General features: G+C 43.9%; 1 protein-coding gene across 2 annotated transcripts in view; it reads right to left on the reverse strand.

Annotated features, from left to right (window-relative positions):
- Positions 1 to 25,056, reverse strand: part of fancc (FA complementation group C) — a 274,053-nt gene that overhangs the window by 29,795 nt on the left and 219,202 nt on the right. For both annotated transcript variants that reach the window (XM_072516728.1, XM_072516729.1), the window contains exons 11-13: positions 21,851 to 21,920; positions 12,062 to 12,146; positions 1,200 to 1,371 (exon numbers count right to left, since the gene is read on the reverse strand). In XM_072516728.1, the coding sequence (XP_072372829.1) occupies positions 1,200 to 1,371; positions 12,062 to 12,146; positions 21,851 to 21,920 (327 nt within the window). The remainder of the gene's footprint in view (positions 1 to 1,199; positions 1,372 to 12,061; positions 12,147 to 21,850; positions 21,921 to 25,056) is intronic.

Below are 25,056 nucleotides of genomic sequence, written 5' to 3' on the forward strand. Positions count from 1 at the left end.
GTGGCTAGGGGCTTTTCACAGAAACTTTATTGCAGTGTTAATGTAAGCCTACTTGTGACAATAAAGGTTATTATTATTTTTGTCATGCAAGGCAAGAGCTCCTTGGTCGGGTCCCTCACATACCTACGATCCACCCCTAGAATCTCACCCACCAGATTCTGTCGCTCCTCCCTCACCTCCACATGTGCCTTATACGCTATGATCTCTCCTCTGATCACCGCCTTCGGATGCTCCCAAAAAGCCAAGGGCAAGACCATCCCATTATCATTGTGTTCTACATACTCCTGTATGGCCCTCAAAATCCTCCACAGTACCCGAAGTCCGATAGCAGCCTTGCATCCAGCTGCCATCCCCTTTAATGCTCCCAACCGACCTCCAACACCAGGTCCACCCAATACGGAGCACGATCTGAAATAACTCCCGCCGAGTACTCAGTATCTCTCCCCCCCCCCCCCCCCCCCCGCGAGAAGAGTCCAACTCGTGGGTGTCCAGATCCGTTACTGTAGCCAGCAACTGTTTTATAAACAATACATTGTCGCAATTCGGGGTGTGCACATTCACTAGGACTACAACATACCCTCTAGTGTACCGGCCACCATCATGTACCGTCCCCCCCCTAATCAGTTATGACCCTCACCGCCCAGAACAGGATCCTCGTATTAATCAAGATAACCCGCAAATGGGTCTCTTGTAAAAACTCTCGCCCTCTTTACTGGTCCCCCCAGGCCTCATTTGTTCCGTTCCAGGTGACTAACTTTGCTGGGGGCCTCTCACCTCTTTCCCCCCTCCTCTACCGCAGCCCCCCCCACACACCCTTGAGTTACCATGAAGGGCCCGACCTTCACCATCAGTTCCTAGGCCCCAGGCCCACCTAAGATAGCACCTCCTCACTCAACGGATGAGACAAAGAAAATCCCCTGGTCATTGTTAGCTCCCTATCCTCCCTCCCCCTCCTCCTCAAGCTGGCAGACTGCCTGCCGTCTCAACTAACTCCCTCCCCTTGCCAAACAAACATTTCAGACTCATCAAGCCTCTCAAGAATTATTTTAACACGTATCTATGCAAGACTTATGAATCTGTGATTGATAGAAGCTGCAACATTCTTCTAAGTCCCTGAGACAGTGCAAGGAGATATGAAAAAGGAAACAAAAGATACTAGAAATTATTGATTAAATCTATTGCTGGTGATGGAAACTCACCTGTGAGTGATTCTCTTTTTGGTTTTCCATATGTGGCTCATAGTAGAACATCAAAAGCCAAAGCAGCATCTCTGAGATATTGTCTGCCATCATCAATTGCTGGAAGGCAACATTTACCCAGTCTCCAAAATGTACCAGTAAAAACCAGTTCTCAAATAGATTTACAGAGGTTCTGCAACACAAATCAGCAAAATTGAAAGCTAGCATCAAAATAAACAACTAAAATCTGCAATGTATTCCAATCTTTTCCCAAAGTTAAGCCAAATATTATACTCTACCCCACCCAGGAATTTTTTTTTGTGTGTGTGTAATACTTCATGTGCAACTTTCATTAGCGTGCTTGTAGCTATTAAATGTGTTGGACAGCTGTGTTCATCTGGCGTTACTGTTGTCACCACATAGGAATCTTGCCGGTCACTATTAATTCCCTTGAAACATACAATGTTGTAAAGAGCTGTTTGCCTAGAACAGCTTGATAATAACTTGTTATATAAATTTCCACAAGAAAATGCTGTATAACTGAACACCTACTGGAGTGTACAGCGACTGTTGCCTGAGGCAGTTTACGAGATTAGATTAAAATATATGACTGTAGGTATACAATGGCAAACATATAAAGAAATAATTCTCAATGAATATACATTTTTCTGAGGAATAAAAACTCCGCTGGTAAAGTGTTACGCTATTACTAACCAGAAATAGCCTTAGATTTAAAAAAGCAGCTTCACCAGAAAAATTAGCAACTTGAAGATTTAAAGGTTTTAAAAGACATTGGAAATGAGAGAGAATAGAATATGGGCTCAGCTAGCAAGAAATATAAAAATTGACTAAGAGCTTTTTAGGACTTGGGTGTCACTGGCTAAAAGGAATAAGAAATGGCAGAGACATTAAACAAATATTTTGAGTCTATCTTCATGGTACAGAACACAGAACGTATTGGAAATTGTGCAGAAATAAGGGTCTTATGAGAGTGAGGTAAAGAAGTATAGAATCATAGAATTTACAGTGCAGGAGGCCATTCAGCCCATCAAATCTGCACTGAGCTTGGAAAGAGCACCCTACTTAAGCCCATGCCTCCACCCTATCCCCGTAACCCAGTCATCCCACCGAACCTTTTGGACACGCAGGGGCAATTTAGCATTGTCAATCCACCTAAACTGCACGTCTTTAGAATGTGGGAGGAAACTGGAGCACCCAGAGGAAACCCACGCAGACAAGTGCAAACACCACACAGGCAGTAACCCAAGGTTGGAATTGAACCCGGGTCCCTGGACCTGTGAGGCAGCAGTACTGGAAAAAATAAAGCATCTAAAAGCTGACAAATCCCCTAAACCTAATGCTCTACACCCTAGAATTTTAAAAGAGGTGGCTTCAGAGAGAGAGAAGATGTATTGGTTTTGATCTTCCAGAATTTCCAATTTCTTGGAGGGTAGAAAATGTAACCCAAGAATGTTCAAGAAGTCTGTAAAGAGATAGAAACAGTTTCGATGGAAATTAAAAGAATGGGGAATTATTTAATTGAAACATATAAGAGGCTGATTTGCTCTGGCTGAATAGTTTAGGTGAAATGAAATGAAAATCACTTATTGTCACAAGTAGGCTTCAAATGAAGTTACTGTGAAAAGCCCCTAGTCGCCACATTCTGGCGCCTGTTCGGGGAGGCTGGTACGGGAATTGAACCGTGCTGCTGACCTGCCTTGGTCTGCTTTAAAAGCCAGCTATTTAGCCCAGTGTGCTAAACCAGATGTACGGTTAGTCTCAGGATAAGGGGTTGGCTATTTAAGCCTGAGATCTGAAGAACATTCAGCACTCAGAGGACTGGGAATCTTTGTAACTCTCAAACCCAGTGAGCTGTGGGATGCCAATCATTATTTATTTAAGAATGGAATTAATAGATTGTTTAGCAATGAGGTGACAGGGTGGGAAAAATGGAGTTGAAGTGGAAGTTCAACCAAGATATTCCTGAATGGCTTGAGATGTCGAGTTGCCTAGCCCTGCGATGCTCCATTTCTTATATTTTTATCAGATCTTCAGAAAGAATATTTTCTAAAGTTGAATAAAAGCTTTAACCTCCTCAGTGAATCCCATAGTTGAACAGCATGCCACAATACACCACTTGTGCTCATATGAAGAATGGCCTTTCAAACAAAGCACTGGGAGGAACAGGTTGGATAAACCTTTTGCGCTGCTTATTTCTCTCTGCTGATAGATGCTCTCTCAAGCACGCTAACTTTTGAATTCAGTCCATTTTTTGGCATCTTGGTTTGATATGATAGCTCAGTGGCATTGTGGAATCCATAATAAACTGTTTCTTAGTGAATGACATGGGTCTGCAGAGACATAATGATGGATGCAGCCGAAACAAAAATGTGCTTTCTGTAAACTACAGTAACCACCAAAGGGCAGGTGGGGACATAAGGGGCAGGATACACCGCAATCGGCGAATTGGCCCGACGCCGGCGCCAAGAATGGTGCAAACCACTCCGGCGTTGGGCCAACCGGAAGTTGCGGAATTCTCCGCACTTCAGGGGGCTAGGCAGGCGCCGGAGGGGTTGGCCCGAACGGACTGTGTGGTTTAGCGCATGCACAGACCAGCCGGCGTATTCTAGCGCATGCGCAGTGGGGTGTCTTCTCCGTGCCGGCCATGACGGAGCCCTACAGGGGCCGGCGCGGAAGGAAGGAGTGCCCCCACGGCACAGGCCCACCCGCAGGTCGGTGTGCCCCCAATCATGGGCCAGGCCACCGTGAGGGGCCCCGCCCACCCCGGGGTCGGATCACCCGCGCCGCCCCCCCCCCCCCCCCCCCCCCCCCGAGGACCGCACCAGCCAGCCTACCAGCCAGGTTCCGCCGTGTGGGACCATGTCCAATCCACGCCGGCGGGACTGGCCAGAAACCGATGGCTGCTCAGCCCATCAGGACCCAGAGAATTGCCGGGGGGGCCACAGCCAATGGCCCCCAACCGGCATGGCGTGATCCCCGTCCCTGCCCGAAAACCGGCGCTGGAGAATACGGTAGCCAGCATCGGAGCGGCGGGGCGGGATTCGTGACGCCCCCCCCCCCCCCCCCCCCCAGGGGATTCTCCGACCCAGCGGGGGGGGTCGGAGAATCCCGCCTATGGTATGCAAACAAAAGGTTGAAAATACTTGTTTTCTATTGGTCCACTTACCCTGTTTTCTATTGGTTAGAATTGCTGTCCTTTCATTTGTTTATAATGAAAGCTTAACTGTGATAGTATTGGTGTGTTTACATGCAAATTAAGGAATTGGACTGTTACTGTAAACCTATTGGTTGAAAATATTATAAGTATCATTGTTTCGCTGGATTCGGCAGAACATTGCAGTGAACCCCACTATGTTGTTCTCCTTGTGCACAAGCCAATAAAGATTAATCAAAGAGTACTCGCTATGCCTACTTGTTAATTTCCACAGCATGACCAAATCAAATTCGTCTTCGATTTTCTGATGCGTCAAATGCGCATCTTTGGAAAAAGCTGATGCTGTGAATGGCATTACATAAAATACAGGTCTTTTTGAATTAAAAAGGAACACCAAGTAAGTCAAGAGGAGACACCCAAGATACAAAAACGGAGGGAAAGGTTTCATTTTGCTAGCTGAGGGTACCGCTAGATGCCTACATGAGCGTGGATGCAGATCTTCTCGATCACGCTGAGGAGGACCAAAGAGTGGTCAAAGGAGGGTAGAATTGTGGCGTACAAGATATCCGAGTTCCAGAAGTTCTCCTTCCGAATTGAAAACATCTGTGCGTGCAATTGATCCCTGGTGTGTGATTGATGCACAGTTGTGGTGGGGATCTTTGGTTACAAGTTAATTTCTTCAGGAAGAGGAGGAAAAGGACCCCCATCACTTGGTCTCCTGGAGAGAAATTCAACCTCACAATTAACATGTCTCACGCCAAAGCCCCTCATGAGAATTTGGTTTAAACATTTTAGCAACAAGCAAGTCTGATATGTAGCACTGAACAAACAGCCTAAGACATTAAGATGGAATGCGTATTGCAAGATATCCTGCATAAATTCCACCTTGTTGAAGACATGTTCACTAAAAGGTTGATGTGGAAAATAAGTCTTGGAAGCACATTTACTGGAATATATCACAAGAAGACCAGGCAAATAAATGTATTCAGGGTTTGGTGCCTATCTATGGTTGCACAGAGGCTTTCTCAGAGATGCTCCTGCTTTACTGCCAAAACTGCTGTAGATGAGGCAACAATTCAGGACCATCTAAAATAATACCCAGCCATAAAATCTCCCTGCAGGAATTTCTCAGTACTTTGTTTTGGAGATTTTTGAACATGGGTTTTTGCATGTGTTATGGACTCTTGGATGATATATTTAAAAAAGCATTATACCACAAATCAAAGAATGCTATAGCACAGAAAATCATTCAGGACACCACATCTCTTGGACTATCTCCCATTTTTCTGTGCTTTTCCGATACTCTTAATTTTATTTATTTTTCATACAATGGAGTAGCATGCTACCACAGCGGTTAGCACTGTAGCCTCACAGCACCAGGCACCCTGGTTCAATCTCGACTTTGGGTGACTGTCTTTGTGGAGTTTGCACTTTTTCACCATGGGTTTCCTTCAGGTGCTGTGGTTTCCTCCCACAGTCAAAGATATGTAGTTTAGGTGGATTGGCCATGATAAATTGCACGTTAGTGTCCAAAGATGTGCAGGTTATTTGAGGCTACAGCGCTAGGGTAAGGGCATCGGTCCTTGGTAGGATGCTCTTTCACAGGGTCGTTGCAGACTCAAAGGGCCAAATGGCCTCCTTCTGCACTGTAGGAATTCTATGATACCTAGTTCGATTTTAAAATTGTCTGCAAATTAAGAGGGGAAACAATTGACAATTTTCTCTTAATTACTGAAAACAGTATATTTTTTAGATTCATAATAAGCCTATATTTAAGGGTATAAAATTAGTTACATCACTGTATATTTCCATCAGGGTGCACAAGTTGAAATTTTTACTAACACATGGCCACATCAAGGACCACAAAATTCCCTGGAGCTCCCAATGTGTATGAGCTAAGCACATTCAAATAAACCATGGATTCTAAAAAATGTTTCTTCATAAAAAGGAGAGGATATAGGGAAGAAATGTTGTAGCTGATTTAGCTGGTCGTCCATCCCAGCCTACTGACTGATCTCATTGCAGTGAACACAAGGAAACTGGGTGGATAGGAATACGCTGTTATTAGGGAGCCCGCCCAATTCTTTGTTAGTTTAATCAGCTTGTGGAAAAGATGGCATGGAGAAAAACATGCCTAATTGTTTCTGTAATTTCAGTTAATTATATTCTTCAGTGGGCAACTTTCCACCAGAAACAAAACTACTGAAATGGAAGTTCCTCTCTGTAAAATAAAGGGTTACAAATTGCTAATACAAAAGGATTGGATTAACAAATGTATTTTAACAGTAACATGTACCTGTATGAGTCAAACAGAACGGATCAACTTTTTTCCTGACAACTGCCTTTTAAGCCTAACTAAATAACAGTTTCACCAAGACAACAGTCTACAGTTGACACTATAAACAAAGCTTATTTGGTGTCACAGGTTGCATTCACTTGAAATGCAAGATCAGAAAATGTTCTTGAACAATTTGTTAATGTGAGTGACTGTAGCATTGAACGAAAATGCAACAAAATTCCAGAGGTGGTTTCAAAAACTGATGCATAGATGCCCTGCCCCCGCAAAAACAACCCTCACAGACAATGAGATAGGCAGGATGTACTCCGGCCTGTGAGTTAACGGTGAGGGTAAGGCTGGTGGAAGGAGGATTGGGCTCATCTTTTATTTGAATATAAAACTTGAGGAACTTTGGTTGGAGAGCAGAATTCATAAAATAAAGATTTTGTGAATGATCTTTTACATTCTACTCGGAGTTTATACTTGTGCTGTGGCTGGAACACTCTGGTGTTCAGCTCCCACCAGTCTGGGGTCAGGGCAAATATTATGTTTATGACTCTAACAGAGACCTGAGCAGAGGTTGCTTTCTTTCCATCAGGGAAGGAAGGAGAATTATAAGCAGGAGTTACTTTACAAATATCAGTTTTTGCTTTGTAACACTACAAAATTGCAGCTTATTTAAATGTCCAATTTATGCTGAACCAAAAACCTGCAATTATAAATATTATAACTCCGTTTAAGCTAAAATGGCTAATTCAAGACTCTTATCAGTTGTAAGTTTGTGTTCAAGATCATCAATAATTGAAAAACATCCCAGATGGATCCTTCAGCTTTGTTTTTTCTGGACTCCTTTTACCCTGTGTACCCATTTAATGCTCAGATTTCACCTAGCTCCCAGGAGTCATGAGTAGTAGATTCTGGGCGCGATTTAATGGAAAAGAAACAGACTCGTTTGGGGCGGTTTTAGTTAGATGTTTCCCAGCGCTTGCAGCACCGAGAACGACCCCGTTATTAAACAGGACTCTGCTTCTTTTCCGGGCCTCAGCGAGGAAAGCCTCGCCGAGGCTGAGCTTAAGCTAATTTCCTGCACCAGCAAGCTCAGCTTGACAGTGCAGGTCGAGATGGCACCCTGATCTCTGAACCCTACACAGTAGCCCCCCCACACTGCACATCAGAAAGGCAGGGCACCCGCGGGCCTAATCCCCAGCACGGGCAAGACACCACCTAGGCACCCTGATACTCCCAGCCTAGAACCCTGGCAGTGCCCCCGTTTGTGCCATCTGGGTACCCTGGCATTTTCAACGTGGCACTGCCAGGGTGCCCAGGTGGCAGAGCCAGGCTGGCATTTCACAGTGCCTGGGTGGCAATGGGAGTTCCAGGGTACCACCCTGCCCACAGCCCGACCACCCACGGGCTCCCGATCGCCTGAGAATATCCCCAAATGCCGGTACGCATTGGACAGCACCCACTCGGGGTCTCCGTGGTGAGGCCATTAGATCCCATGCGTTGGGTAATTCTGGCGCAAACATATTCAAGTGAGCCTGTCTGTTCACTTGAATATGCAAATCTGGATTGCATCCATTGAGATCTCACCTTTACCGGCCTCGTCGCATCCGGAGTCGGGCATGACGAGGCTGATATATCGCGCCCTTAATAGATTGAAAAAAAAGGCTTACAAGGATATGAAGATTGATGGTAATAACAATAATAGCTTGTCACAAGTAGGATTCAATGAAGTTACTGTGAAAAGCCCCTAGTCGCCACATTCCGGCGCCTGTTCAGGGTGGCCGGTATGGGAATTGAACCCGCGCTGGTCTTGTTCTGCATTACAAGCCAGCTGTTTAGCCTACGGTGCTAAACCAGCCCCCGTCTATAGGCCAGAAGGTTGTGCAATTTTATGGAGCCAGCAAAAGATGAACAAAAATATAACCAACAGAAAAATTAGAGTATGAGAAAAAACTAGCGAGAAATATAAAATCAGACAGTAAAGACTTCTATAAATATATAAAAAGGGAAAGGAAGGAATTGTGGTCTGCAATTTAAGGGTCTTAAAAGAGGTGGTGGCAGAGATATTGGATGCAGTGAGTTGTAATCTTGCAACATGATCTACATTCTGGATTGAAAAATCTCAAAAGTAACAGTCCTAATCAAAAAAGGAGACAGAAATCAGGAAACTATGCCAGTTAGCCTAACATTCACCTTTGGGAAAATGCTGGAATCCATTATTAAGGACATTAGCAGGACATTTAGAAAATCATAATACAATTAGGTAGAGTCAATATAGCTTTCTGAAAAGGAAACCGTGTTTGACAAATCTATTAGAATTCGTTGAGGATGTAACAAACAGGGTGGGTAAAGGGGAACTAGCAGATGTGGTGTATTTGGAGTTCCAAAAGGCATTCTGCAAGGTTACAACACAAGATAAGAGCTCATGGTGTTGGGGGTGAATCATTAGCACGGATAGAGGATTGACTAACAGAAAACAGAGTGTAGGGATGAATGGGTCATTTTCAATTTGATTAATTGTAACTACTAGAGTGCCACAGGGATCAATGCTTGGGCCTCAATCATTTACGATTTGTATTAATGACTTGGAAGAAGGGACCAATTGCATTGCAGCCACAATTGCTGACAATACAAATTAGGTAGGAAAGCATGCTGTGAGGATTCAGAGTATGCAAAGTGACATAGAGATAGGTTAAGTGAGTGTGTAACATTTTGTCAAGTGGAGTACAATGTGAGGTTGTCCACTTTGAAGGGAAGAATGGAAGTGCAGAATATATGATTTAAATGGAGAGAGTTTGCAGAATGCTATGGTATATCACAAAAAATACAATGATCAATAGCAAAAAATTAGGAAGGCAAATGGCATGTCGGCTTTTAATGCAAGGAGAGTGGAGCATTAAAGTCGGGAAGTCTTGCTACAACTGTTTACTGTAAGAAGTCTTACAACACCAAGTTAAAGTACAACAGGTTTGTTTCAAATCACTAGCTTTCGGAGCACTGCTCCTTCCTCAGGTGAATGAAGAGGTGGGTTCCAGAAACATATATATAGACAGAGTCAAAGATGCAATATGATTAACCTGGTGTTGTAAGACTTCTTACTGTGCTCACCCGAGTCCAACGCCGGCATCTCCACATCACAACTGTTTAGGGCATTGTTGAGACCACACCTAGAGTTTGTGGGCAGTTTTTGTCTTGAAACGTAAGGAGGGATATACTTGCATTGAAAGTGGTTCAGAGATGGTTCACTAAGCTGATTCCTGAAATGAAGTTGCTGTCTAAGAAGGAAAGGTTGAGCAGGTTGGTCCTATACTCCCTGGGGTTTAGCACAATGAGAGGTGATCTTATTGAAACATAGAGGTGACTTGATAGTGTAGATGCTGATAGGATGTTTCCCCTCATGTGGTGATCTAGATCTGGGGACGCAGTTTAAAAATAAGGGGGCCTTGCATTTAAGACATAGGTGAGAACATAAGAACTAGAAGCAGGAGTAGGCCATCTGGCCCCTCGAGCCTGCTCCACCATTCAATGAGATCATGGCTGATCTTTTGTGGACTCAGCTCCACTTTCCGGCCCGAACACCATAACCCTTAATCCCTTTATTCTTCAAAAAACTATCTATCTTTATCTTAAAAACATTTCATGAAGGAGCCTCTACTGCTACACTGGGAGGAAGTTCTTCTCTCAAAGCATTTAATCTTGAGAATTCTCTTTCACAGACAATGGAGGCTCGGTCATTGAATATATTCAAGGCTGAGTTAGAAAGATTTTTGAGCAATAAGGGAGTTAAAGGCTTATGGAGGGCAAGCAAGAAAGTGAAGCTAAGATCAGCTGTGACCTTACTGAATGGCACAGCAGGCTTGAGGAGCCAAACGGCCTACTCCTGCATCTATTTCTTATCTCCTTATGTCTCCATCCGCAATGCATTACAAGATTACTAGGCAATTACATTGTGTAACTGAAAATATTCAATATTATAAGTTGGATTCCTCCACGGCTCATCAGTAAGTTGGCGAGAGCGCTCCTCAAAGGATGTGGTAAACAAACTACTGAGATCAGGAAGCGTAGATTTCTCATTTAAATCGCTTACGCCAACTACATTACAAGTGCTCATTATTCACTAGACTCCGCCCCCTCCCCCAACAACATATATTTCTAAAGCACTTTTAACGTAATGACATATCCCAAGGTGCTTCACAGGAACATGCTAAAACAAAGGTTGGCACAGAGCCATATCTCCATGATGATTAGGTGAACTGTCCAAAAGCTTGGTAAAAAGAGGGAGGTTTTATGAAGTGTCTTAAAGAAGGAAAGTGAGATAAGATTGACAGAGAGGTATAGGGACGGAATTCCATAGTTTGGGGCGTAGGCAACTGAAGGCACAACCATCAATGGTGGAACAATTATGAATACATACTGGGAATGCACAAGAGGCCAAAATTAGAGGAGCACAGCTATCTTGGAGCTTTGGGTTTGGAAGAGATTCCAGAGATAGGAAGCGGCATCGCATGCGAGAGATTTGAATACAAGAATGGGAGTTCTTAACTGGGAGCCAATGTAGGCCAGGAAGCACAAGAGAGATAGGGAAATGGGACTTGCTGCGAGTAAGACACTCAGAGTTTCCAGTGACCTCACGTTTACGGAGGGGAGTGTGTGGGAGACCAGCTAGGAGTGTGTTGGAATAGTCAAGTCTAGAGGCAACAACGGTAAGGATGGAGGTTTCAGCAGCAGATGAGTGGAGACATGGGCAAAGTTATGCGGGCAGAAATAGGCAGTCTTAGAGGTTGCATGAATTGGAGATTGAAAACTCATCTCAAGCAGAAGATGAAAACACAATTTTAATTCTGAATTCTATATTATAATTTTGGTACCATCTAAAGACCTCACAATTACCAAGCTAGTAATGAAGTCGCACATAACAACCATCATTCTAAGTCTTCATAAAACCATCTAATTAAAAATCATAAATGCGTAGAGAGAAGTTTGTTACCATGAGTATTGTAGGATTATACAAAAGGTATTTGCAACTTCACAGCTTTATTAATAGAATACCGGGCTCTGACTGAAGAAGACTGAATCATGCAGTTAAAAGGATCAAAATCTATGATGTGATAACTTTCACAGCAATTTTCAATGAAAAGGAGTAAAAATGAAAAATGTTTACATTAAGGTCTCAAATCACAGCTTGGAGTAGTTCACATATCAATGGGTATACATAAGATTAAGGAACTGTCTTCTTAATGAAATAAACACAGCCTTTAACCATCAGAGTATTATTACAACACAGGTAACAGTTGACACAGGACAAATATTCAGAGAGAACAAAGATCTCTTTGTGCAAACTTGAGGATAGAAAAAAGACCTTTTGTGAAAATGTTTCAAGTTCTCATTTGCTGAAAATAATTTATAGCAAAGCTAAAAGCTCACCGGGTGACTTCTTTATCTTCTACAATCCCCTTCAAAATTTGAATAATGCTCATTAGGTGCTGGGACCAGGCAGCTGATGGCATCTCTGTAGAAATTGTTTTTAAAATAGTTATTAGAAGCAACACAAAAAAAAATGGATGAATGCAACTTTTTAGCTTCCATTAATAATTTGGATTTCGACAGATCCTATAAATAGAATATCCCAAAATGTTTTAGAGAGGAAGAGATGGAGGACTGAACAGGGAAAAGAAGTTCAACAATAGTACAGAAAGCACAACTGAAGAGGGCATTTTTTGATGAAAGATTTTACATGGCTAGATTTTGCAAGCGGTTTCCAAGAAAGACGAAATAACTGCAACACCTTCAATGGCAGAGCTAGGGAAATGTAGAGTGTGTATTCAGACAATCTTACAGCATTTTTAATGTCGTCAAATGTCTCAGGATGCTTCACAGGAGCATTATCAAACAGATTTCAATGGAGAAACACACAAGGAGATAAGGTCAGTATCATTACTCAGCCTCTATGGCCAAATCCTCCTGTTCTAGGGTCATAATAAAAGGCAAAACTATCCTGAAATTTTTAATTCTCTTCTAGATGTTCCTAGACCTTTCTTCCCTGCATCTCTGAAATATATGGGGCGGGATTCTCCATTGACTGACGCTGAAATCGGGAAACGTGACATGTGTGGGCTCCGATTTGACACCAAGTCACAATTCTCCAGCACCACGACAGCAGCATCAACGCGGTCCGGAACGCACGTATAGTAAATATCGTTTGCATATCATTAGCGGGCCTCATCCGGTATTCTCCGGGGTCTCCACAATTCTCCGTCTCCGATGGGCCAAGTTCCCAACGGCGCAGTTCACTTGTGCTTTTAAAAATCGTGAAACCAGCGTCATGGTTGTTGAGGAAGAGAAGGGGGTTACGGAAAGTGTCCAACATCACCATAGTTTGCTAACAATTGTGCAGTTAGCCAGGGATACTTCTACCAGGGCTGGCGGGGAGGGGGGGGGTGGGGGGAGAAGTAGCGTAGGGTGGCCAGGAGGTGGGCAGTGGGGTTGGGGTGCACAGTCACGGAACACTATCACCGCCCCGAAAAGGCAGCCATGCAGCTGTGTATGCCATTGGCTGCCCACTGTGAACTTAGGGCCATGGGTCATGTAGCTGTCCCCCCCCAGGCCACCTCCCCAGGTGCCCTCTGGTCTCAGCCGACCCATCAGATGTATGTTCACACTCCAGCACAAAGAGTGCCATCTTGTTGGCTGCGATGAGTGTGTGTGAGGATTGTAATGTGTATGTGTGGCTGCAGCTTGTCAGCCTCCCAAGTGTCAATCACAGACCCGCCGAATCCCGCACTGATTTTCATTGGAATCGATTGTGTTTGAATAGCTGAATCGGTCCAGGTTCGGCGTTAGTTTTGCTGTCATCAAAGTCCACGAATCTTGCCTCGGCGTTTAAAACGTAGTCTCTGGAATGGAAAATCCAGCCCAAGAAGTTTATAGGGATTTCCTTTGACCCCCACAAGCTACTAACTGTTATTAATGCAACCTGCTCCTTCCCCTCACCCCGCTCCACAGTTTCTGCTCTTTCTGTCATTCTCCAGCTGGTCAAACATATTTCCTTCAAGAAATCCACCACTTCTTCCTTTTCTAAACTAGCTAACAACCAGCTGCACAGATGATAAGTGCTAATATATGCATGTACAACTACATTTTCAAAACTGCCATTATCATGTACCTCCCTAAAAACATTGCTTTCAGTACCTCTACTCAAATTATCAATCATCTCTAACTTGTCCTTTCATTCTACAAGATCCTTGAACAAGTATTTGCCATCCAAATTTTCTTGACAATTTTTTTTTAGTACTATGGCATGGCCTTGCTCCTCCCTACATCTGCAACATCTTCCAGCCTTCAAGATCCCTGTGCTCCTTTAATTGAAGTCATACCTAGCAGAAAGGAAGATGGTTGTGCTTGTTGGAGGTCAATCACCTCAATTCCCGGATATGCGCAGGAATACCTCAGGGAAGTGTCCTAAGCCCAACCATTTTCAGCTGTTTCATTAATGACCTTCCTGCCATCATAAGTTCAGAAGTGGGGATGTTCACTGATGATTGCACAATGTTCAGCACCATTTGCATCTCCTCAGATACTGAAGCAGTTCATGCCAAAATGCAGCAAGATCTGGACAATATCCAGGCTTCGACTGACAAGTGGCAAGTAATATTCATCTCCAACAAGAGAGAATCTAACCATCGCCCTTTACATTTAATGACATCATCATCGCTAAATCCCCGCCCTGTAACATCCTGGGGGTTACCATTGATCAGAAACTGAACTGGACTAGTCATATAAATACTATGGCTACAAGTGCAGGTTCGAGGCTAGGAATCCTGTAGCAAGTAACTCACCTCCTGACTCCCCAAAGCCTGTCCACTATCTACATGGCACTCTCAGGAGCGTGATGGAATACTCTCCACTTGCCAGGATAAATGCAGCTCCAACAACACTCAAGAAGCTTGACACCATTCAGGACAAAGCATCCCACAAAAACTTACTCCTTCCATCATGGGACACATGGAAACACCACCACCTGGAAGTTCCCCTACAAGTCACTCACCATCCTGACTTGGAAATATATCGCTGTTCCTTAACCGTCATTGGGTCAAATTACTGGAACTCCGCCCCCCTAACAGCACTTTGAATGTACCCACACCACATGGATTGCAGCAGTTCTAGATGTAAGCTCACTACCACCTCGGGATGGACAATAAATGCTGTCCCAGTCAGCAATGACCACATCCAACGAATTAATTTTTTAAAATGTGGGTCTGACCAAAATCCCGTACAACAGTACCAAGACTTTTTATTCCTGCACTCCATTCCCCTTGCAATAAAGGCCAACATGCCATTTGCTGCGCTTGTTGTACCTGCATTCTATCGTTTTGCATTCCTTGTACAAGCACACACAAGTCATTTTGAACATCGACACTTACAAGTTTTTCACCTTTTGAAAATCATTGTGCTTGTCTATTCTTACAGCCAAAGTTAATAACTTCACACTTTTGCCCATTTGTTTAACCTGCCTATACATCTTTGCAACTTCTGTCTCCTCCCAACTGCTTAACTTTCCACCTAGCTAAGTATTATCAGCAAACATTACTCTCTGTCTCATCATCTAAGTCATTAATATAGCTTGTAAATAATTGAGTCTCTGGCAATGATTCTTACAGCACTTCACTATTTACTGCCTGCCAATTTGAGAAAATTGCATTTATGCCCACTCTGTCCTCTCCATTAAACAATCCTCTATCCATGCTAATATATTACCACCAACTCCATGATCCCTTATCTTGTCTATTAACCTTTTATGTGGCATTTTATCAAATGCCTTTTGGAAATCCAGATATACTACATCGGCTGGCTCTCCTTTATCTACACTGCTAGTTACATCCATAAACACCCAAATAAATTTGTCAAACCTGATTTTCATAGTAAAACAGTGTTGACTTATTCTAATCATACTATGCTTTTCTAAGTGTATTGTTAAGAACTCCTTAATAATAGATTCCAGCATTTTCCCAATGTTGATGTTTGGCTAACTGGCTTGTTTCTCTTTACCCTCCTTTCCTGGAAAGCAATGTAACATTTGCCAGGTTCCAATCTGATAGGACTGTCTCTAAATCCAATGAATGTTGGGAAATCATAGATAGCGCATTCACTATCTGCAGCCACATTTCGGACCCAAAGGTGTCGGCCATCAGATCCCAGGGATTTGTCAGAATTTAGTCTCTTCAGTTTCTCCAATACCTTTTGTCTGCTAATATTAATATTCTTCATTTCCTCACTCCTTTTAGCCCCTGGGTTATCATCTATTTCTGGCACAAAACGTGCGTCTTCTATTGTGAAGACAGACACAAAGTATTTGTTCAAAGCCTCTGCTATATCCTCATTCCCCATGATAATTTCTCCCTCCTCTGCTTCTGAGGAACCAATATTTACTTTAGCTACTCTCTTCTTTTTTATATACATATACAAGCTCTTGCTATCTGTTTTCATATTCCTAGCTAGTGTTTTTCTTATATTCTATTTTTTTAATCAAGTATTTGGTGGCTCTTTGCTGATTTCCAAAACACTCTCAGTCCTCACTCTTCCTATTTTGTTTGCAACACTGTAAGCCTCTTCTTTTATTCTAATAGTAGTGACCCACAGATGCGCTGTTCTTGCTTTGACTTTGAAAAGAATGCATTTTTGTTGAATATTTTGAAGTGTTTTTTTTAATGTTTCCCACTGTTCATTTATCTCCATACCGTTTAATTTATTTACTCAATTAACCATAGCCAGTTCTGATCTCATACCTATGTACTGCAATTGTCTTTGATAAGTTTAAGATTTTTGTTTGTCTTTGGAGTATGTCACTTTCAAATGTATCATGGAATTCAATGGTATTATGATCATTATTTCCCAGGGGCTCTTTTACCATGACATTACTAATTAATCCTGCCTCATTACACAATACTAGATCTAAGCCAGCTTTATCCCTAGTCCGTTCCACAATGTATTGCTCCAATAAACTGTCACAAAAACATACTGCAAAACTCATCTACTAAACCCTTCTTGCCAATTTCATTGTTCCATTCTATATAAAAATTGAAGGCACCCCCAACAATTGGATGTTTAATGCTCTGTCCAACAGTGTAACTACTATTGAGGGCCTATAAAATGCTCCCACCAGTGTTTTCTAATTCTTGCTATTTCTCATTTCCACATGTACCGATCCTCCTACTTCATGATCTTCTGAGGCCATATCCTTTCTTGCTAGATGACCTTTCTCACTTAATGTCATCCTTTACCACCAGGACTACCTTTCCTTCTTTGCCATTCTGTCTTTCTGAACTATAGTGTACCTTGCAATATTTATTACCCAAACTTGATCACTTTTTAGCAATAGCCAGAAATTGCCGGCTCCACTGTGGGTGGGATCCCCCACAGCAGATGGTGAGCCCTTCAAACGTTCCCTGACTTTGGTGAGGCTGAAAGAGCCTGCCCGGCAAGAGGGGTCGGAACAATGGTAATTAGATCTAATTATTTACATTTTTTGGTACCACTAGGTCATCTACGTTATTGTAGGGCAGCACGGTGGCGCAGTGGTTAGCCCTGCTGTCTCACGGCGCCGAGGTCCCAGGTTCGATCCTGGCTCTGGGTCACTGTCCCGTGTGGAGTTTGCACATTCTCCCCGTGTTTGCATGGGTTTCGCCCCCCACAACACAAAGATGTGCATGGTAGGTGGATTGGCCAGGCTAAATTGCCCCTTAATTGGAAAAGAATAATTGGATACTCTAAATTTAAAAAACAAAAATCTATGTTATTGTAAATGATTTGTGTGTGATTGCAATGCACTTCCCTCTCTTTGATGTGGTTGATGTTTATAAACATTGGGGTTTCAGCACTTAGAGTCACTCAACCATGAAGGGGAGATGAAAAAATCAAGGCTGCAGCTGTTTCGTGGAGGCTGTCAATCACAGCCCACTACTAGAAATGAATGAATGGCTTGCAGCTACAGGATCTGAGCAGTTCAAAAACAGATCACAGCTGGTCTCTTTCCAGTAATGGGCATATGGTGCTTACAGGTAAGAGTTACAACTGTAATTTCTGTACAACTGTAATTTCTGTCACTGCCCTTGTCTGGACTGCTCTCTTGCTTCTAGACAGGGTCCTTTTTCTGGGGGATGGGCCGATAGTTAGGGGGTCCCTGTGGGCGGTCTCACTATTAAGGGGGTCCTTTGTGATGTGGGGAGGGGGGGCTGGACAGCTGTGGGACTTCACTATTGTGCAGCCTGCTCAAATGGCGACCCGGTAGCAGGATTCCCCTGGAAATCTCACCTTTGCATGGCGAGGAATAGTGAATTCCTTCCTAATTTGCGCTCCCATGGAGAATGTAAATTGGGAGCAATTCTCCTCCAGCGGGAGAATATAGGGTGGGATTCTCCGTTGCCTGACGCTGATATCGTAATCAGCGATCAGGCGAAGAATCCCTTTTGACGCTGAAATTGGGGGTGGTGCCTGTTTTCAGATGCTCCGCCCCCTCCAAAACAGCCTCGTTGGGGAGTATGGTGCACGCCATTGGGACCTCCTCAGGGCGTCACCTGAAGACCCTCCCGCGATGCTCCGCCGCCGATGGGCCGACTACGCGGGACACGTGTGCTCTGAGTTTTCGGCAATCTCGTGTGGTGAGGGGGGGGGTGCGTTCTGTTGGCTGGGCGGGCTTCGGCGGGGGTTGGGGGTGGTCCGGGGATGGCGAGGGGGGGTACATGGGGGCACTATCTGGCACGTCGGGACCGCGCGCAGCCCCTGCCATGTTGCACGGCGCGACTGTTGGAGGTCGTCGCCATGCGCATGCACGGCCACGGACCCAGCCATTCTCCAGCCGTTTTTGACGCGGGAGCCGGGGGTTTTACCCGGCCCCGCTGCTAGCCCCTCACTGGTCCTGGAATCGGTGATGGTTTGGCGCCGATTTTGGCGTCATAAAACGCCACTGTTACCACGCCGGCGTCGACACTTAGCTGCAAAATCGGAGAATCCAGCCCATAGTCTCCCAAACGGAGAATCCCGCCCATTCTCCTTAGCTTTAGTGAGATGATGCAGAAAATGGGAGGAGCCAGGTTTTGCATTTCAGTGTGGAGTTCAGTTAAAGATTGGGATATGAACAGACAAGCAGTTTCTCTCAAAGTAATAATAATAATCTTTTATTGTCACAAGTATGAAGTTACTATGTAAAGTAGCTTAGTTAGAAAGGTTTTGCCTGTGAACAGAAACAGCAGTTTCTGAAAAGGCTGGTAGATTAAACAATAGTTGTCACAAGCAAGAATCTGCAAGCTAGTTCCTGAAGAACCTCGCTCTCAAAGTGGTTCATCCAAGATATGTCATTACTGTAAGTGTTTCTGGGTCTGCTAATTGTATTTAAAAGTAGATTTTGACCTGAGATGGATTTTGCTTGAGTGGAGATAAAAGATAGCAGTTAGGAATTTGTGGTTAAGCATTGATTAGCAGGTAATTGTAAGCTATTTTCTTTATGATGTTAAAGTTAGTAATACTGTGTTCATAATAAAGTTTGTTATAATATACCATTATCCCTATTTGTGTGTAGAATCACTCCTGGAGTGAAGTATCTTTTCTTCACAGTCTTATCAATTAAATAAAATAATGGGGTTTCTGTCCGGTATCTTTGCAACTGTTGGGCTCTTGTCCGGGATCGTAATACCCTCTAGAAGAAAGAGAGGCAAACACAGGTATAGCATGAGGGACCCCATTCCACATCAAGCATTGAGAAAGACAAAGAAGCAGCTCTCGATGAACTACCCTAGTCAATCTGTTGATTGAACCCATGCTGTTGCTGTAATTCTGCACCACGCTCATGGCATCTGGCCAAATCATGCTAACAGATTGCATAAACTTGTCTATTAAGTACTTCAGTTCAATAGGTAAAAGGGGTGATCTAATTTATGCATTTAAACTGATAACGTGGATCTGATAGAAAAAGAAACAATTTCTTGAGTGAATGAATGCAGAATAAGCAATGAAAATCTTAAAATTAGTGCTAAGACATTTAGGAGTGAAATATCAGGCATGTTTTCTCACAAATGGCAGTGGAAGTCTGGAACAGTCTCCTGTAAAAGGTGATGGATTCTGGTTTAATCGAAACCTTCAAATCCGAGGTTGATAGATTTTGTTTTAAGCATGGTTATCAAGCGATATGGATCAAAGGTGGGTAAACAGAACAGATCAGCCATAGCTTAATTGAATGGCAGAATAGATTTGAAGAGCTGAACGGTCTCGGCCTGTTCCTGTGTAAAGATATTTCAGGTCAGTGCTCTTGGATGTCATACTACATGTAATAAATATTTCTAAAATGCCTCACATACATTAAGGCATAACTTATAAAGGACAATAGTGAAGCAAAGCAAATAGACGAGGGAAGACATGAAGAGAGAAAGAAAAATCTGAATTAGTCACCTTTAACTTCCACTTGTATATATTCTTTACCAAATTTGATAAATATTATTTGATCCAATAAATACCTCTGAGCAAGGATAAAAGTCCACTCAGACATTTTGTAGATTTATGCTTTCATACCTCATACTGCACTTACAGATATTTGGACATACAAACGATTTACGAACATAAATAAGTTTGTCATGCAATGCATCACATTTCAAAAACTATTATTATTGAACCAGCACAGCCTATTTCAGTGCCATCTTGCAAAGTTTAACCTTACAAGGAAAGGTCACCAGTTCAATACAATTGCCCATAAATCATTTAAACGAGTGTGCCTATATAAACAGTGCGCCTGTCAGAACACACGAGAGAAATCAAGAGACATTAACATCCGTTCAATAACATCCAAGCATTTCTTTATCAGAACATACAAGAGCAGTATGCCTGGAACAGTGCAGAAGTAATTCCTTGCATATCACTACAGAAAGGAAAGAGAGAATAAAATATTGTTGGTCATGCCAGCTATATCTGGGCACATTTAAGTAAGATAATCCAGCTCTTTTAAAATTGTTGGGGGAATCACAAAAATCATGAGATGAAATCTGATAAGATATAATCCTATACTCAATAAGTCTTCTTCTATAAGAATTGAAATCAATGTAATTCAAAATGCTGAGAAACAGTGGTATGTTAAAGGTAAACTTGTATTTTAAGTGGTGTTATACTTCAAAAGGTAGGAACATTACTCAGCATATAGATTGTTAGGCTGTAGGAAGCTCCCATTGAAATGGCATAAACAGGTTTGTATCACATTTACTTGTGTGGATTCAACTGAATGTTTGTGTGCCTGGAAGCATGAAATCTATAAGTTGGAGTCATGCTGGTCAAAGGTGTTTGTATGTAAGGGAGCTTGGTTAAGTTCCTTATGTGGCTGCATTGTTACCACTCACTATATGATTTTTTTTTTATTTGTATGGTTGGAGAAGCAGTAATTATTTGATAACGAAGTTAACCATTCATTGGTTTCAGCTAATGCAGTGTGATGGCTGTGATGTCATTAGGAATAAATCTTTCAGGGCAGAAGTTCAGTATACGGTGGATGGCCATATTGGTTGAGGGCTATTCAGATTTCCCGTGAAGATTGAAACTTGGGATTTCAACACTCGGGTTAGTTACCAGATGGTGGCGATAATGTTTGCAGTCAACCAGAAGGTGCGCTATCAAGAGGTGGGGCTGTTGTCAGATCGTAGGGTGTGGAGTGTGTTCCAGTACGGGATTTCAGAAGAATGCATGGTTTTTTTGAGACCCAGCATCAATGGCAGTGCTTGGTTTGCTGTCAGTTGGCGGTGTTCTTTGGAGGAGGGTGTTTTCCCTGTGGATATCATGTGGTTCAAAATGTGCTCAGACAGGAGACCATTCGAACTGTGTTGGTCTCAACAAGAAATAATCTTAATTGCTGGAGGTGGAGTTATGTGGCATGGTTCCTGAGCCAGGTCGAGTATGTGGTAATACGTACCATGGAAAAGTGAATCAGTCTACCTGCCTAAGGGCTATAAAATCTTATACATTTGACCTAGAAAAGGGTATAAAATCTTATACATTTGACCTAGAAAAGGGCAAGTTTTGCTGTAACATGACTTTTGAAACAGTAATTAATCTTTCACTGTAATTGTTTTAAACATTCCAATGAATGCTAAAGTTATCAGAAAAAAAATCTTTTTTAGGATTTTGAATAGCTGGTCAAAAAATATGATCAAAATATTTTATTTTTAATAAGAAAATTACATTTACCTGAAGGATTCACTAGTAGTACCATCACAAGAGATTGGTGATTACATGGAAAGTAGATCTTCAATGGCATCTGGAGGGAATGTCAAAAAGCAGATTGAAAAAAAGCTGATTACTGACTAGATAGACGCACTAATTATAAGGACAGAGATCATACAGGCCAAATTCATATTACATTACATCTCACATTAGATAGCTATAATTCCAATGGAAATAGCAAACCAGCACCCAGGTAAATAGAAATACGTGGAATGGTGTGAAAAGACAGTTCTTCTGAAACTTTACAGCTAACAAATTGGGGGTATTTACCTCAGGAAGGTTACATTGCAAAAACAATATTTAGGTGCAACATGCAGACATAGAACTAAACTTAATGTGGGCACCAATGGCCCTAATTGTGGGCCAGAAGCCCTGTGGCAACTCTGCCTCAGTTATTTCTGAGAGCTCTGACCCGATTCTGTGTCTGTTAGGCAATTAAATGCTTGGCGGTGGGTCTCTTTTTCCTTTTTATGGATCAAAATCACACCTCCATGAGCTACAGACCCCTTCAAACCCAGCACTGCCACCACAGGTACGAACATGTGGGACTGCACCCATGGTGTAGCAATATTGCTGCCACACTGAAACCCAGGTGAGTAGAGTTGGGTTTGAAGAGGCCAGTCAGGCAGATACTGGCAAGGGGGAGGAGTTCTGCAGGGCTGGCAGTTGTTACCGGGGTCAGGGTGCCCGCGGTGGGACATAGGGTACCAATTACAAGTCCGCCTCAACACACTGAGCCCAGAGAGAGGACTAACCACTGTGCTACCATGCCGCCCTTTGGTCTTTGTTCACCGGCAGCCATGGTTCGGTTGGTAGCACTCTCGGCTCTGAGTCAGAGGGTTCTGAGATTGTGCTTGAGCACAAAAATCAAGGACGCTGCTCCTGTACATTTCTGAGTGCTGCATTAAACCCAGGCCCTATCTTCCCTCTCAGGACACCACAAGAGAACTTGTGGCACTCTTTCGAAGAAGAGTAGGCCTGTTTATTTGTTTGTTTTGTTTATTGTCACGTGTACCGAGGTACAGTGAAAAGTATTTTTCTGCAAGCAGCTCAAACAGATTATTAAGTACATGAAAGGAAAATAAAATAAATAGATAATACATAATAGGGACCGGCATCGGGTGAAGCATACAGAAGTGTAGTGTTAATCAGGTCAGTCCATAAGAGGGTTGTTTAGGAGTCTGGTAACAGCGAGGAAGAAGCTGTTTTTGAGTCTGTTCTTGCGCGTTCTCAGACTTTTGCATCTCCTGCCCGATGGAAGAAGTTGGAAGAGTGAGCAAGCCGGGTGGGAGGCGTCTTTGATTATGCTGCCTGCTTTCTCCAGGCAAGGGGAGGTGTAGATGGAGTCAATAGATGGGAGGCAGGTTCGTGTGATGGACTGGGCTGTGTTCACGACTCTCTGAGGGTCTTGGGCCGAGCAGTTGCCATACCAGACTGTGGTGCAGCCAGTTAGGATGCTTTCTATGGTGCATCTGTAAAGGTTGGTAAGAGTTTATGTGAACATGCCGAATTTCCTTAGTTTCCTGAGGATGTATAGGCAGTGTTGTGCTTTCTTGGTGGTAGCGTCGACGTGGGTGGCCCAGGACAGATTTTGGGTGAATTGCACCCTGTCATGATATCCACATTAACATATCATGGTGCAATCACACACACACACTGATGGACAGGTAGTTGGACCACCCAACACACACACAACATCGCAGCCAATCACCAGTGAGAGCACACGCACTATAAAACAGGGAACACCACAGTTCCCGCTCATTCTACCAGGAGATAGCTCAGAGCACAGAGCTCACAGCGTGCCACTCAGACATACACCATGTGCTGAGTGCCTCACCGAGATAATGTAAGGTCTGGGTCCACAGGTTAGCTGGTGAAGTACGAACCTCAGCCAGAAGTTAGTAGTTATTATTGTACAGAACAATAAAACAGAGTTGTACCATCTACAACCGTGTTGGTTCATTTGTGCATCGGAACACCCAAAACAACATGATACCAGGACTGGAAACTCGCCAGCGACTGTGAGACCTACCTGCACTTCTTCAGGTATCTGCCATCCTGCGCCATGGAAACCATCAGCCCACTGCAGCCGCTCCGAATCGCTGGAAATCTCGGCGTCAACTGGAAGCTGTTCAAGCAGCGCTTCCAGCTCTTCCTAGAAGCCACAGACAGGGAGAATGCATCGGACACCAGGAAGATCGCCCTCCTCCTCTCCACGGCGGGGCAACACGCCATCCACATCTACAACTCCCTGGCATTCGCGGAAGGCAAGGACAAGACGAAATACAAGACAGTCCTTCTAAAATTTGAGGAACACTTCAGCGTGGAAGTTAATGAGAGCTTCGAGAGGTATCTCTTCCAGCTGCGCCTGCAGGGTAAGGATGAGCCTTTACAATCTTATTTGACACACCTCCATATCCTCGCGCAGTCCTGCGGCTATGAGGCCACCTCCGACTCCATGATTCGGGATCAGATAGTTTTTGGGGTCACCTCGGACACCCTACGCCAGCAGCTCCTCAAAATAAAGCGCCTCACCCTAGCGACTGCCATCGAGACCTGCGTCCTCCACGAAAACGCGACCAGCCGGTACTCCCAAATCCAGGCGGCCGAATCGGCACGGCAGGGATCCTACGAGGCCGAGCGGGTCCAGTCGATTGAGTTCCTCCCGGCCTGCGGCCCGGACGAGGGCGGCCATTTCGCGCACTTTCCGAGGCCTCCCGCGCTTGTACGCGTCAAAAGAGGGGACGTCGACGCAGAGGGACGAGATGCGCAGGCGCGCTCTACGCAGGACCGCACCACGCATGCACGGTGGCGGAACGAACGCCATGACGTCACGACATGCGGCAACTGTGGATCCGCACACTTAAAGCGGCAATGTCCGGCCAAATCGCGACAATGCCTCCGCTTTGGCAGGATGGGCCACTACGCTGCCTGCTGTCGAGCAGCTCAACCTGCCAACTCTCCGCAATTCCGCCAGCCTCGCAGGGACGTGCGGGCCATTCAGCCCCCATACACTGAGTCATACCCTGACAACATGTAGACCGGTGATACCGACAAACGGGAACCCTTCCGCGTTGCGGTAATAAACAAGAACCGGATGTCTCCAAGTCGGAACCACCAGCCGATGCCAGTGCACAGCATTGATCCAGTCGATGAGTGGTGTGACACCC

The sequence above is a fragment of the Scyliorhinus torazame genome, chromosome 9, assembly GCF_047496885.1.
Source record: "Scyliorhinus torazame isolate Kashiwa2021f chromosome 9, sScyTor2.1, whole genome shotgun sequence".
Lineage (NCBI taxonomy): Eukaryota > Metazoa > Chordata > Chondrichthyes > Carcharhiniformes > Scyliorhinidae > Scyliorhinus > Scyliorhinus torazame.